The sequence below is a fragment of the Coturnix japonica genome, chromosome 4, assembly GCF_054131305.1.
Source record: "Coturnix japonica strain WE chromosome 4, WE-NBRP24, whole genome shotgun sequence".
NCBI lineage: Eukaryota > Metazoa > Chordata > Aves > Galliformes > Phasianidae > Coturnix > Coturnix japonica.
This window is the reverse complement of record NC_140666.1, coordinates 81566188-81582097: the sequence shown is the minus strand read 5'-3', so window position 1 is coordinate 81582097 and position 15910 is coordinate 81566188. Positions and strand designations below refer to the sequence as shown.

The 15910-nt window shown below is 37.5% G+C and overlaps 1 protein-coding gene across 35 annotated transcripts in view; it reads left to right on the top strand.

The window, feature by feature from the left end:
• ABLIM2 (actin binding LIM protein family member 2) overlaps window positions 1–13114 on the top strand; it is a 133827-nt gene extending 120713 nt beyond the window's left edge. For all 35 annotated transcript variants that reach the window (XM_085547425.1, XM_085547420.1, XM_085547415.1 and 32 more), the window contains one exon: window positions 11343–13114. In XM_085547425.1, coding sequence (XP_085403551.1) covers window positions 11343–11456 — 114 coding nt within the window. In that variant the 3' untranslated portion in view covers window positions 11457–13114. The remainder of the gene's footprint in view (window positions 1–11342) is intronic.
• Window positions 13115–15910: the final 2796 nt, after the last annotated feature.

Sequence of the window (15910 nt, the reverse complement as noted above, 5' to 3'; positions counted from 1 at the left end):
TCCTGGTCCTACTTAGCAGTAATGAGACAAGTAAATCTGTATAAGATATATTTCTTCAAGAGTTCTTGCAAATTGACTTAAATAAAACTCCTCTATGTGAAATAGGGTTTTGAACTTCGAATGATCCATCATAGATGTCATGGAGAAGGCACTGTTATTGCTCTCTGATGTCTTATTACAAGAGAGATCTCCTGCAGTGTATGATCTTATCTTGAAAAGTTAACTCACGTAAAAGGTATTAACTCCTTGGATCAAATTAAGGGAGGAAGCAGTGAAATCCTCAGCTAAAGAACAAGGATTATAGGAGGGTGGGGTTTTAAGGTTTGATAGTGTTTGGCTAACTTTACTCCCATTTTGAGTATTTTTTAAATTAATTATTGTGTAAGAAATCCATTTCATGGCTTAGAGCTAGTATTTTTTTGTAAGAATGCATATTTTTCTAGGCCCAAGAGGCACACAGAGATTAGAAGGGCTCAACTGGTAATAAATACTTTAAAATAATAGAAATATTTTCTCCATAACCGCATATATCTAACCGTAGAAACACTCGGCATGTTTTTGTTTGCTTGTTCTAACTCAGCAGTAAGGCAGAAGTAGCTCAGCTCTTTGTGCTCCTTGAGGAGATGTTTATGCCAACAGTGAGCTAATACATACAACACTGAGCACTAGTTATAATAAATGACCTGCTGATTTTTAAATACATTACCAGCACTCTGACTTTTGAATGATTATCCTGGATCTTTGTTCACTATAAGCTGATTAGAAATGCAAGGAATTTATTAAAGATAAGGATTTGGTCTAGGAATTTTTTGAGAAGTTTCCCTTCACCACACTGCTGTTTATTCTGATGTTAGATGAATAGAGCAGCATTCCTCAGGCAATTGTAATGAAAAATGATGAAGAACAACCTAATTTAGGCAATTATGTAGGACTGGAGTATACAGTATGGGGGAAGAAAAGGAATTGTATCCTCATCTTGCTTGAAGATGACAAACTACAGGGAGCTGTTGCTCTGGGGAGCAGCACCTCTACACCAAGGGACAGGCCAGTGATCTAAATATGAGTTAAATTTCTTCCAGCAGTGTGCCCAGGTGGCCAAGACATAGTTTATTGGGGAAGTATTGGTGGTAGGTGGACTGTTGGACTAGATAATCTTAGGGATCTTTTCCAACCTTGATGATTCAATAATTCTATTCTGTGACCTCATGAACAAAAAATCCAGATGCCTGCACTTATGATGGAATAATACTGTTCAGCAGCACAAGATGGGGGGCAGCTCTGCAGGAGACACCCTGAGGTCCTGCTGGAAAACGAGATGAATGTAAGTCAGCAACATACTTTGGCATCCTTCTCAGATGTAGGCCCTGAATTGCCAAAATGCGATTCAAAAATTGCAGAAAAAAAATTACAATTAAATGTAAGGGGAAAGATCTGCATTGAGAAGGCCAGAGGAGGGCCACAGAAATGATCCAAGACATCGAACACCTCCCCTATGAGGACAGGTTGAGAGGTCAGGGGCTGTTCAGCTTGGGTAAGAGAAGGCTGCGAGGTGACCTGATATCAGCCTTTCAGTATTGATAGTGAGGCTACAAGAAAGAAGCTGACAGACATTTTAGCAGAGTCTGTTGTGAAAGGACAAGGGGGAAAGGTTTCAAACTAAAGGAGAGTAGATTTAGACTGGATATATGGAAGAAGTTTTTTACAATAGTGGTAGTGTGACACTGAAACAGGTTGCCCAGAGTGGTGGGTGCCCCATTTCTGAAGACATTCAAGGTCAGGCTGGTCGGGGCTCTGAGCAACCTGATGGAGGTGTAGGTGTCCCCCGATTCATTGTGGGGAGTTGGACTAGATGACCTTTAAGGGTCTCTTCCAGCATGAATGATTCTATGATTGTGTGATTCTATGAATTCAGCTAGATAAGGTGCTCCATGTTGTGATTTAAGTCAACCCTGTTCTGAAGATTTCCATAGCTCCTTAATTTGCTGAGCATTACATATTCTGTGTAGACACAGATTCAGTGTGAGGAATTTACAAAATAGAATTCTAAGTTGTGTTTGCTGCAATAGCATTTGAGAAAGAAGGTAATTTGATCAGTATTGGAATATTTTATCTAACAAATCATTTTATTATGCAAAGGGTTAAAAATATGCAAAAGGTTCTGGGGGTGACATCACCTTTCCATGGTACAAATCAGCACATTCTTTATCTGCTCTTTTCCCAGCACTGTTGACATGATCTTTCTTTTTCCCAACAGAGCTTATGATTGTGGGTGCTTTTGAAAATCTTATTGACACTTTTAAGCATTTAAATATCTTGGACTCTTGATATAATGCACTTGTTATTTTTATCTTAGTTTGGATATTGCTTTGCCAGTTGTTGAGTCACGGAAGTTTGAGTTAATTTAGTGCCTTCACATCCAACTTGACAGTTCATGCACAGCTGCATAGATCTGATTTATTTCTTTCTCTCCGGAAATTGCTTTTATCATACAGGATAAGATTTCTTTCATGGTCACAGGCTAGTAGTTTTGAAAACCAACATAGTTAGTCTTCCATTTGGAATACATAATTGAGATTTTTCGTCTTATTTTCTTATCTAGATATATCTTAGTTTCTTTAGCCTTTTCTTTTGAACATCAGAGAGTTAAAAGAACTACTCATTCATGCCTGTGAAATACGGTAGTTTTTTCCACTTTTGTTTGAAACTGCTTATTCTTTACTGAAACAATTGCTAATGAAAAAAAATACTCTGGAATGTCAAGTAGAAAGCTTTCCTCTGCCACCTAGTTCTCTTGTAAATAGAAATCAGAGATTTAAACACGGGTGTGGTCTTGTTTGAAGAGAACGCTCACATTAATTCAAATACTGTTTTCCTCCTGACGCTACTTGTCTGGATCTGTTTTAAGCTAGCTAAAACAGCTCTTCTTCAATAATTGCCCTGGGTTCTACCCATTTGAGCTGTAATCATTTTAGGAAAGACTTCCAGTAATTCAGCCTGAGTTTAAAACAGCCTCAGCTTGTAGATGTCAGTCGTACAAGTAATGTTGTGTGTCCCACTTTCTCTAGTGGTCAGATGAGGAGTATATGAGGAAGGCTAAACCAAAATGTTGAGTATTATAGCACAGAGAAGCACAGTTTGTAGTTTTGGACTGAATTAGTGATGATCAGAGAATTGTAGAACCATAGAATGTCCGGGGTTGAAAGATCCATTCAAAGATCATCTAGTTTCAACCCCCCTGCTGAGGGCAGGGTCACCAACCATTAGACCAGGATGCCCATATGAGCTCTTTTGGAATGAAGTTCATATCCTGGTATGAAACAGTGCTCTTCACAGATGTTAGTGGAACTTCACACTATTTAAATCGTAAAACCTTCCTGGTGGGTTTTTGTTTGTTTGCTATGTTTTATTCTAAGCATATGGTTATATTGTGATCAGTGATGGATGTCTATATCAGTTTTCGACGTCCTTATGAAAGGAGCCACTGTGAAATGAAATTGCACATTAGAAATGACATGATACACGAAAAAGCTAATTCCTACCAGAGTGAGAACAGTGTGAGAGTGAAGGGGAGTTAGATCTAAAGTATACCTAAGAAAAGGAAACTGGAAAATCTGACTTATGAACAAAGTATTTTGAACCTTAAGTGGGTGCATGTGGAAAGTTTCATGTTGACTTCAGTGTACTTTTTTTGGATCAGTCCCAAAGACCATAGATATATCACTTGAAACCAAACCTCTGAGCTCCAGCTGTGCATCTGGGACAAATATCCAAGCAAGTGCTAGCACCAGCATCCATGAATACATGATAAATTATGTCATTGGATTCTACAATTTAGTAGGCATTGACCTCTACTTTTTTTAAGAAAACTGCACCTATATATATACTATATATTTCCCTAATTCACAATGAATTCACAGTTTTTGTTTTATTTATGAATCATTTTTTAGTGACAGAACATTTTTATCAGAAGTAAGTTGAGGGCAATGACTTAGGTAATGGGCAGTATGAAAAAGTTCATTTGGCTAAACGATGGTATAATGGCACAAGTTATCCTCAGAATGGTTCTACCGTATTCTACTATGTAGTAAGATATTATAGGTAAGGTATTGATATCACTGAGTGTAAGTGGAGTTGCCCTCATTATTTTAACATACTTCTTAAAGTTCATTAGGTAGCAACTCTTGCCTTTTCTTAACTCTCCCCATTCCCCATCATATAACTATTACTTAATAGTCTGAAATATTTATTGAGCATGAAGTTTAACTATTTGGAAGAGTAGAATAATATTCAGTACTCCCTTGGGAATGTGGCATATGGCTAATTACAAAATTGTAACTAGCTACATGGCAGGCTTAGAAGAAGCCTCTGAAGAGTCTGCTGAGCCCCAGAAATGTGGCAGAAAGGAGTGGAAATGTTCTGGATACAAAATAAGGATTTGAATTTAGTATGTCAATGAGAATTTTTTTCAAAACTTATTTTTAGGCATCTGAAAGTTATATTTGGTGAAAAATCTAGAGGCATAGGAGAATGGAATGGGAGCAGGGGAGGAAAGGAGAAAAAATGGAGGGCCATTTTTATTTCAAATGTTCAGATACTTCTAACATCATAAATTGTAATGTAAAAATAAATGTTACACCTCACTTGTACAGACTCTGAACTACCCTAAAGAGCTAAAATGTGGTTATTTACATGAATGCCTGCTTTCCTGTGGCTAAGTTTTTCCCAATAAATCCCAGCATAGCTTGGGTATTTTATATTTTGGAGGCTCTAGAAGAGATCCTTTGGCTTTTGGTTTTGGCTTTTGTGGATTCAAAACTTTGAAATGTTACAGTGAGTCAAAACAATAAATAATTTAAGTGGGAAGCTATTAAAATTACACACAGCATAATACGCTCAGCACAGTGGAGTACTGCAGAAAGAGTCACTATGGATTCACTCAAAGGCAATATTATGTTCAGCTGTCACTTCCTATGTACATAAGGTAACAAAAATGAAAACAAAAACAAGAACAAAATCAAACTGGAAGCTTTAAATAACCCCTAGGAATTAGGACTTCGATTTTTTTTTTTTTCTTCACCTCATCACCTCCTGCCATCCAGTGTGTTGGCTCATTGGTTTGGTATTGACTCATGAGGAAGTATGATATCTGAACTTCCTACATCAGCAGGTTTTCAGTTGTGGACTCCCATCCAATTACTGGCACAGAATAAACATGCATTGTGCAGCATGACCTGGTCACAGCTTAGTGCAATGCAACTATAGGTTAATTGAAATTTTCCCATACGGTGACTTATTCATGCTAATGCCAGTATTAACTTTGAAGATCTCTGAATGTCATTAAGAGCACAGTTATTGTTGTATTAAAAAAGTCCCACTGAATTAAATAAACGTTATAACTCTATTTAGAATGATTAGCAGCTTTTTAACATAGCACAGAAAAACAGACACAAGCCTTGTTAATTTACAGCAAAAAGTAATGCTTCTTTCTGAGTTAACACAGTGTAGCAAGTATTTGAATGTGCAGTTAATTACTTTTCTTCAGGGAAATGCAAAAATGAGCACGTATCTGTACCGCTCATTTTAATGATCACTGAATGTGAGGATCTTCCATTATAGGGTTGCAGTGCATTGAAGAGGTTTAGCTCAGTCCTTGATTATATATTTCTGTATCATACCATTAAGGAATTTGTTTTTTAATACTTCCATTGTGTATATGTGTTGTAGGAGAGCTAGCTGTGTAATTATGACAGAGGTACGACTACCCTTCTCATGGTGCACTGTCATGCAAGTCAGGCCTTATGTATGTTGTACTTCACTGAATTTGACTCTGGCAATCTTTTTTCTGATTTCCCATGCAAGCTGGCACAAAGTGCTATCCAGGACAAGACTGAGTGGTACTGACTTTACAAGCCTCAGATTTATACAATTGTTTTAAAACAACATGATGCAGTAGTTTGTTCTAGTGTGATAAATTAACTCTTAAATATACTGAAAATGTTTGATGTTGCAAGCTTCAGTCTAGCAGCCATTTCAGTGAATAAGTGTCTTGAAGTTATTTACATAATCTTTTAGAAATGCTTTTAGGCAGTATCTTGTTAACACCACTGTGCAGCTTCTAATTTGAGATAACCTAAACACATCCAGTTCAGAGTGAGGGTAGAAAAAGACCTTGGTCTGGTCCTGTGGTGCTTCTGGAGCATGTAAAGGTTGGAGGCCAGCTGGGGCATAGTGATCATGAAATGATAGATTGTTCAATCCTTGTTGAACTACAGAAGGGAGTCAGCAGAACTGCCACCTTGGGCTTATGGAGGGCAGACTTCAGTATCCCTTGGACAATGGTTGAGGGAGTCCCTTGGGAGGTAGTTCTGGAGGGCATTGGAGCCCAGGAAGGCTGGGAATACTTAAAGGAAGTTATTTTAAAGGTGCACGCCCTGACCAACCCCATGTCACAGGGGAAGTCCAGTCTGGCTGAACAGAGACCTTTGGCTGGAACTCAAGTACTAAATGAAAGTTTATGGTCTTTGGAAGAGGGGCCAAGAAACTTATGACGAAGCCGTGCAGGGAGAAAATTACAAAGGCCAAAGCCCAGCTAGAACTGAGCTTGACCACTAAGGTGAAAAGCAACAATAACTATTTCTATAAATATTTCAGCTGTAAGAGGAAGGCTAGGGAGAATCTCAGGAGCCATCAGGGATCAATTAAAGGTTGAACAGGGGATCAGGCTCAGTCAGCAGGGGTTTACAAATGATAGATCCTTTTTGACAAACCTGATTTTGTTCTATGACAAGGTAATGCATTTAGTAGGTGAAGGTAAGGCTGTCAACATGGTCTACCTGGATTTCATTAAAGCCTTTGACACTGTCCCCTACAACATCCTCATGGAGAAGCTGGCTGCCCATGGTTTGGATGGACATATGCCACTGACTGGACAGTACAGGCCCAAAGAGTTGTGGTCAGTGGAGTTAAATCAAGTTGGCGGCCGGTCACAAGCAGTGTCCTCAAGGATCAGTACTGTGGCCACTCATATTCAACATTTTTATCAATGATCTTGGAGAGGAGAATGAGTTCACCCTCACTAAGTTTGCAGATAACACCAATTTGGGGGGGAAAGGCACTACAGAGGGACCTGGATGGACTGGATGGATGGGCAAAGGTAAATTGTATGAGTTTCAATAGGGCCAAGTGTCGGGTCCTGCATTTTGGTTGCAACCACAGGCAACCCAACAGGCTTGGGGAGGAGTGGCTGGAAAGCTGCCTGATGGAAAGGGACCTTGGTGTACTGATGGACAGTCAGCTGAATATGAGCCAGCAGTGTGCCCAGGTGGCCAAGGAAGCCAAAGGCATCCTGGTTTGTATCAAGAATGGTGTGGTGAGCAGGACTAGGGAAGTCATCCTGCCCCTGTACTTGGCATTGGTGAGGCCTCACTTCGAGTACTTTGATCAGTTTTGGGCAACTCAGTACAGAAAGCACATTGAAGTGCTGGAGCAGGTCCAAAAAAGGGCAACAAGGCTTGTGAAGGGCTTGGAAAATATGCCCTATAAAGAGAGACTGAATAAACTGTGGCTGTTTAGTCTGGGGAAGTGGAGACTGAGAGGAGATGTTATTGCTCTCTTCAAATACCTGGAAGGCGATTGGTCTCTTCTCACCAGTGACAGGATGAGGGGAAATGGCCTCAGTTGTGCCATGGGATGTTTAGGTTGGATATCAGGAAAAAAATACAGAAAGGGTGGTTAAGCACTGGAATAGGCTTCCAAGAGAGGTTTAGTCATGATCACTGACTCTGTTAAAACTCCATTTGGATGTGGTGCTCAGGGACATGATTTAGTGGTGGGTTGTTAGAGTTAGGGTAGAATGGTTAGGTTGTGGTTAGACTTGATCAGGTAGGTATTTTCCAACCTGAGCAATTCTATGTGCCCCGGTGGCACAGTGGTAGAAATGCCGCCTTGCAACACTGGGGCCTGGAGTTCGAGTCCCCCCTGTGGTGCAAGTGGTAGAAGCTACACAGAGGCTCGAAACCCGGGGGTTGGACTCGATGATCTCTAAGGTCCCTTCCAACCCGCACGAGACTATGATACTATGATTCTATGATTCTGTGATTCTCGGTGTCCACAGTGTGCCCAACTTTGCCACTGATGAAGAACTGAGAAGCAGATTGAATTCAACAGTATGAATATGGTCAAATTTTGCCAAATGGAATTAGGAACTTGTTCCTGGCATATTGTATAAAACCCAGGCTACCTTAGAAATAAGGCCAGCACTAGTAATAATAATAATAAAAGAATGTTAATTTTACTAAAACTTGAGACATTCATTTCACGGCCCAATGATGCAGCATTGACTTAGCTGGATATGGATATTTTAAGCTGATCCAAAACCTGAAAACAAGAGAAATCAAAACTCAAGTTCCTGGCCTTGTGCATGCCTTCTCTCATACCTCAAGATTAATATCTTGCTCTATTTTCTATGCATAATTTTCAATTTCCTTTCTTTTGTTTGAGAAATGAGACAAGGCAGTGCTTCTGCATGAAAATATTTTGGCTAAGACCAATTAATATTCAGATAGCTAAGAAGAAAAAACAATCTAAATTTCCTTAGCCCTGTGTTCTCTGCTTTTGGTAACAACTTTGTCTGAAAGTTGCAGGGTTTAAGAAAATCCAAGAACAGTGCAGACAAAATTTAACGTCACATAAAGAAAAGCATGAACATAACCTTCCCACACTGGCCTATTCCCATGGTGTTTATACCCTTTAAGTACTTGTAGACATTTACCATATTTTCCCTTAGTCGTGATTTGGCTATGCTTTTACATACTTAGGTCCTTTAGTCTTTCCTCATAAATCAAACTCAGCAACCCATGATTCCTTTTGTTACTTTCATCTGAAGTATCGCCAGTTTGATGACATCTCTCTGGGATCAAGGGTTATTCTAAAATCTGTAGAGAGAACTGCAATCATTGCTGCTTCTAGGGTTAGTCCCAGAGCTGGAGCCCGAGACGTTTAAAAAAGGACAGTGAGTGCTTCCGAGATGCAGGGAAAACAGTGGGAATTATGCTATGCTGGGCACAGATCAGTATCCTCAGATAGAGTTCAAACTAATTTTGAATTAATTTTGCCTTCTGGAATTAATTTTGAGTGTGAGTAATACATTGATGGAGTAAGAAACTTTGCTAATGTTGTGGTCTGGTAGCATAGTCCTTAAAATGACTATTAGAAGCAAAGTAACTGCCTAGTGGAATGGAAGGTGAATGTCATCTGGGCATATGCAGAGGAATAAAGAGTGCATTTAATTTATATTGGCTTGAATAGAATCATGCGGATTGAAAGCTCATAGGCTCTGAGGGTGAAGTGAAATGATTGGAGAGAAGAGCAGATCTTGCACTGAGACTGGGGAGATTAGATGTAGCAAATGTTCAACATATCACAGGCAGGATCTGTGTCCTGATGTAGCACCTGCTGGCTGTCTCTGAGTTGACTTTTACTGTTGATCTGATGTGTTTATAGTAATTCTCAGGAAGAAATTTTGTGAAGTATCTCAAAAAGGAAAAAGAAAAAAAAAAAAAAAAAAAAAGATGAAAACATTCCTGTCAAAATTTTACTTTCCTATGTTTTTGAATCATGGTCAAAGCAGTTTTACCTGTAGGTTGTAAGCTTTCTGATTTTCTTCTAGGGTATGAAGAACAGTTTCTCATTAATTTCTCTTGAGGTGTCATTTCAAGTATTACCTACATTCTAGAAGAAAGATAAAACAAGATATGATCCATATTACTTATCCAGACTTCTTTTTAAACCCCACAGGCCATAGACATTATTCTTGCTTAGAGAAATTAAGCTTGCTATAATTTGTCTACTAGGTAAACAGAAAAATATGAACAAAAAATAGTGCAAGGAGAAGTTACTTTTTCTTTCCAGACCCCATAGAATTAAATTCTGTCAGAAATTGTTGCTAAAATACATTGTCAGATGTTGCTCATTTCCATGCAAAACAGGATCTGCTCTGCCAAATATGCATGGTGCATTTGTTCCGTGCTAAGTGTAGTGCTTATGTTGGGTTGTTCTCATTGGTCAAGAGAAAAATGAGGGCTCTGTTCCAAACTCTTAGTCACTGTGGCTGTGAATATGTGGAATCTCAAGGGGAAAAAAGTCTGTCCTTTTTTAAGAAACCATGAGGGCCTACAATGACCATTCAAGGTAATTCAATGTAGTGATATCTTGAAAACAATTTCTTTAATTTTCCTTGTGTAATTTACATTGCAAATTCATTGTTAAAAAGTGGAAAGTAGAATTTTCTTTTAAATTTGGTCAAAATGTAGCTTTGTAGTGTAGTGCCAGTGTGGTTGTGTCCTCTATTGTCAGTTAAACCATTGTGGGAATATCAGGATGTGTTAGCATGCTGCCTGCCCTAATTTTGGCTGATAACAAAATAATTTCAAGGAAAGCTTTATGGAAAAGGAGAAACCATCCTTAAAAAAACCCCTAAAAGTTGTAATTTTCACCATGTTGAATCTGTCACTTTTAGTTGACATGCACTTAACACAGGGGAAACAGAGAACATTGATAAAGCTAAAATGTATGAAGAAGTGCTAGCTCATAGCTGTCAGAAGAATTTTTTACAGTATTGTTTTATAATTCACCCGATAATACGTGTGCATATACTACTAGTTGTTAGGTAAACTTTATACACTTTCATAATCCCATCTCTTTCAAATTCTTAATGCTGTTCTCCCATTTCATATTCATACATATAAACATATAAAACATTAAATAAAAACATACTTCTTGGCATTTCAAAAAAGCTATATCAGACTTGGCTTTCTGATACAACTGAATAATACCCCATGAATAATAGCATTCTGGATTTAAGAGTTTATCAGTGTGCTCTCTCCTTTGTACAAGACTGCTATTAGCAGACCAGTGTGGTGTCCACCACTCTCATTAAAGATCAAGGACAAACAAATCCAGCTCTGAAATTATGCTGATATCGAGCTCTTTAAAATCCTGGAGTAGCTTAAATTTGTCTTAGTGTGCTCTGTCATCACACACCATGTGTAAACACATCCTTTTCCTAAAGATTGTAACTTCCTCATGGCTAGGACTCTGTTGGAAAGATTTTTATTCTTATTTTTTCCAAAATTCTTAACGTTAAGAATTTCATTTCCCAGCTGCTTTAAGCTAATATGGTTTTGATGCACTTTTTTTTTTTTTTTTTTTTTTTCCTCAGAACTTGAGAATTCATATGTAATTCCAAATGCACGATGTTGTGATGTATTTTAAAACTTAAGACAGGTAGAAGTATTCCTGTGCACAGAAGAGTTTAATAATACCTTTGTGTTTTCATTTTGAAGAGACATTTGTCCCCTGAGGAGTTCCAGGAAGTCTTCAAAATGAGCATCGAAGAGTTTGATCGCTTGGCACTTTGGAAGCGGAATGACCTGAAGAAAAAGGCCCTGCTTTTCTAGTCCCTCACGGATAAAATATGTGCTTATTCAAAACAGAAATAGTCTTGCCAGAACTATCACATGCACTTGCTGTTGAACCATTGTCCAGCTTCATTGTGTTAGTATGTGTTGGAGGAAACAGGACAGATTAGATGGCAACGCGTTGGAATACAAAGAATTTGCTAATCTTGCATTACCAGCTGGTTCTGTCAGTAACTCTGGTCGTACCCAGTTTACAAGATGCAAAAATCTAGCTTTAAATTTATTGTTGCTTGCAGTTATTGCTTGATGCAAATGGGTATTCTGAAGAGAAAAAGTGTAGCTGTGACAAAGGAAATCTGACATTTTGTTTCATTAAGTTTTAAAATACAGTTTTTACAAAATTAAATAATGAATACGAAATTCTGTACTGGAGGATCACTTGCAATTAAAAATGTGGTAAAAGCCAAAGAAAAGCATGTCCTCAAGCAATTATTGCAGCTCTTTATGTGTGGTACTTTTTAAGAATGAAAGGAAAATATGGAAGCACCTTAATTCTACTTCTTATACTTTAGACACAGCCTATTCTCTAGAAGGTCATTTTTGTCTAAACAGTAACTTGCTATCTTTAATTACAGCACAAGAGTTTTTATTTTATTAAGAATATATTGTGACATAAAGCACTTATTATGACTAAAATGTATACAGAGACCTACTTAAAAGTTTAGTCCCATTCATCAGGAAAACAGAAGCCTTATACAAAACTGGTGTAAGAGTGTATTGTGACAGTTGACAGTGTTTTCCTACTATCTTGGGGTATTTGGGGAACTTTTTTTTTTTTTTTTTTTTTTTTTTACATTTCATGCTGATATAAATGCCAGGTAATCTTAATTATATGTAGATAGATATTTCTATCTATAAGTTGTTTGGTTTTTTTTTTCTCATTAATATATGTTTTCAATAAAGACTTTTTTATGTTCTCCATTTTCTGGCTTTATATCATAAGCCATGAGAACGGTAATGGCAATTGGTAGGTGTGGAAGTGGAACAGTTCAGCATAAAATGTAACAAAAAAAAAGCTTGGTGTGCTCTATCAATAGTATATTAAATTATAATCAAATACATGGAGCCCTCATGCATTACTATTTGCATGTTTCTGTACAAATCAATTTTAAAAAGAAATCCCTATATGATACTGGTGCAGTACCTTAGAGCTCTCTTAAATAACAAGCAAAGCTAATAAAATCTGAGCATTTGGTATGAGCTCTTAATATCTCTTCCAACTGGAAGACTGTATTAAATTTAATAATTTTATATGGTCAGAAGTACGGTTGCTGACAAAGAATGATTCAAAGTGAGTTGCTAGTTTTGTGTGATACTAAAAGAGCATTACAAAAAAAAAAAAAAAAAAGTACATTTTTCAGCCACGTGTCAGTATTCTGCATTTTTACAGCCTTGAATGTTTGTACTCACTTCCTACTTCACTGTGTCTTTTTGCATAAGTAACTGGTTGATACGTGCACTACAACACACTGTTTCAACTGCCCCAGCATTGGAAAAATCATAACATTGAACATGCCTTCTTCCAACTAATTTTCAAAATCCATACTGTTGGAAATATTTTCTCATTACCTAAATGTTTTGTCTGATGATAGAAACGTTAAAAAAAAAAAAATCATTAAAACAAAGACATAAATGGATAACTGTGCTAATTGTGTATAATTTATTCATTGTACTGTTGTTCTGGATAGGTTCTTCCAATTACATTAGTGTAACTACTCTGTTACTTGCATTAGGTTTGCTCAACAAGGAGACAAGATATCTTTTGTTGTGAAGTGTACTTCTGATTGTAAATTTACTGCAAAGTTGTTTGTAACTTAAACAAACCATGGAGCAACTGACACATCAAGCAAAATTTTTGATAGAGGAAATCCATATATTGGTGCAGATCACACACAGGTTCAACATGGATCTTCATAAATAATGTGAAATTGCTTCACGACAGTAGTTATAGTACCAGTGCAAGCAAAATGCACATATCATGCAACACTTGATCAAGATCTCCACATTGAAGAATGTTACCCAGATCCTTGGCGGATGACAAGTTAGGACAGTCAGAGCTTGTGAGCTCTGTTTGACCCATTCATGCTTTTTTGAGCCAGTTAATCTGTTATAATGCCAACAGCTTAGAAGTATCTTCTGAAGGTCCTCATCCTACCTGAGCTAAATCAGATAAAATTCTCATTTTGCATACCCTCATGTTGATGTTTTAGTTCATGAATACCAGTTCTTGTGATTTTGTGATAGATCTATTCTCTATCAACCTAGGGTTGATACCACATTGTCTACTTGTGCATCATTTAGTTTTCTCTTTTATAGTCAGTCAAGAGATAACAGAACTTTGACGACATCGTAGTGTTGAAAACCAGTTATATGAATATCAGTTGTCACATTTCTGTCTACTGAATGTAAAGAAAACCAATCCATCTGCAAATGTGTAAACTACAGCTATTGAGTTTTAGATGAAATTAATTTTGTACAGGTGAAAGCAGTAAGCCAGCATTCTCAGAAAGTTGGTGGATTATCACTCACAACTATGGGCAGTTCACAGACCACATTATAAAATCACTTTCAAGACAACAGAATGGCACTTTGACTTGCACAGATTTCATAGAAGGCCTTAATAGGGTTATTCTTTATACTGCTTACCAAATAGGCATGTATTTGATGCCAAACACGCAAAAATGTCCTAGAAGACAGTCAGTTTATCAACTTTTGTTCCTACTGCCAGCTAAACCATAAAGGAATTTTGGCTTCCATACTCAAAATCTTTGCTGTTATATATCCTTCTTATTTCATTTTCCCCGAAGTTTGAAATGGTCTATAGATGTTTTTCAGTGCAGAGGTGGCACAACTCAATAAGCTGTTCTCTTTTTCAGATGGTACATGTCAGTGTATCACTATATTTCGAGTATTTACTGTCATGTCGTGTAGAGACTTAGTACTGCTTTGTAATGCTTTGGAGCATATCTAAATTCTTATTTACAATATGATCCTGTATGCTATATTTGCCACCAAACATCTAAACTAGTGTAACAGAGCTTTAGAATGAGCAGTATTGTCATTAGATATCACATATTGCTAGATCCTCTGTACATCATCTTAAATCCATAAGCCTGAAAATGGCAAACCAGAGAATACAATGTTAGTGTTTATAAATTTATCATATCTTCCCCATTTAAAAACTGTAGATCAGAATTTTGGTCATGTAGTCTACTTTCAGTAACTTGGAGTATCTCATAGATTAACATGTGCATAATCGATGTTCTGGTTTATTTCTAGGTTTCCATATGCTAATCTTAAATAGCATTATGAAATGGAAAACACATTTCAGAATAGTTAGATAAATCCTTGCCAGAATTTTCCTTCTAATAGTGCGGTCCAGCACTGGCAGAAAAAAACTCATAGTCTCAAAAAATCATTGGTTATTTTTTTAAGATTATGCTCTTTATCATTAGATATTTTTCCACGTCTTGTTTTCAATGAAGTTCTGTCTTTCAGCACTTTGGTAAGTATGGATGTGCCTATGTAACTCAAAAGGATCAGTGTAACTCTTGATGGAACCTATCTTGATATGTATTCAAGAATCAAGGGAATTCTGTCAGACATTTCATTTTCATACCTGGATCTGATTTGTATGTCTCAGCTGTTCATGACAACCCTGACGTGTGATTTAATTCTCACCTCATGTATTTTACAGGCATGTCTCAAATACAGGAATGAAAAAGCCAACTTATTTCATCATCATACTCTGAGACAAAGGAACACATGGATTTTTGTGGTCAACTTACTAATGCTAAGGCATATCTGACCAACAATTCCAGATAGGAAACCATGCATGCCAGATTACTATTAGAGCTGTCTGAGAAGGCTGGACATTTTTGTCTGACCTTCTGCTATTTCTTTTCATTGTGGTTGAGAACTCTGAAAGCTGGAATAGCAGAAACTGGCAAATAGACTGTTTTGAGAAGCTACCTGGAATCGAATGATCCCCTAAGACAAGGTTAGTTTTACAGGAACCAAAGGATGTAGCTCAGAACAAAAGAAGTACCATGCATTCTATTCCTCATTTTGGTGAGGAACCATCTATTCAGATTCCCCCAAGTGTGATCAAGTAAGACTATTAGTTTTATTAGCCTCTCACAGATCTGCAGGAAAATGCTGATCTACTATTTGCAGATGAGCTAGAGGAGATCTCAGGCACTGCCATCTGTGTGGCACATGGGCTCCAGAGTGTCACTGTCCTTGTATGTGAGAAACAGATTCATGCTCTTCTAAGCTTCTTACTCTTGCACATGTCAGATCATACTGGACACTTGCATTTTTTTCATATTCAGTATACCTGTGAGATATAGCCAAACCCTTCTCACTCTTTCTGCTCCAAGAAAGCTGTGATGGAAAAGGTGCTACTCAGGAACAACGCATGCATGAGAAAT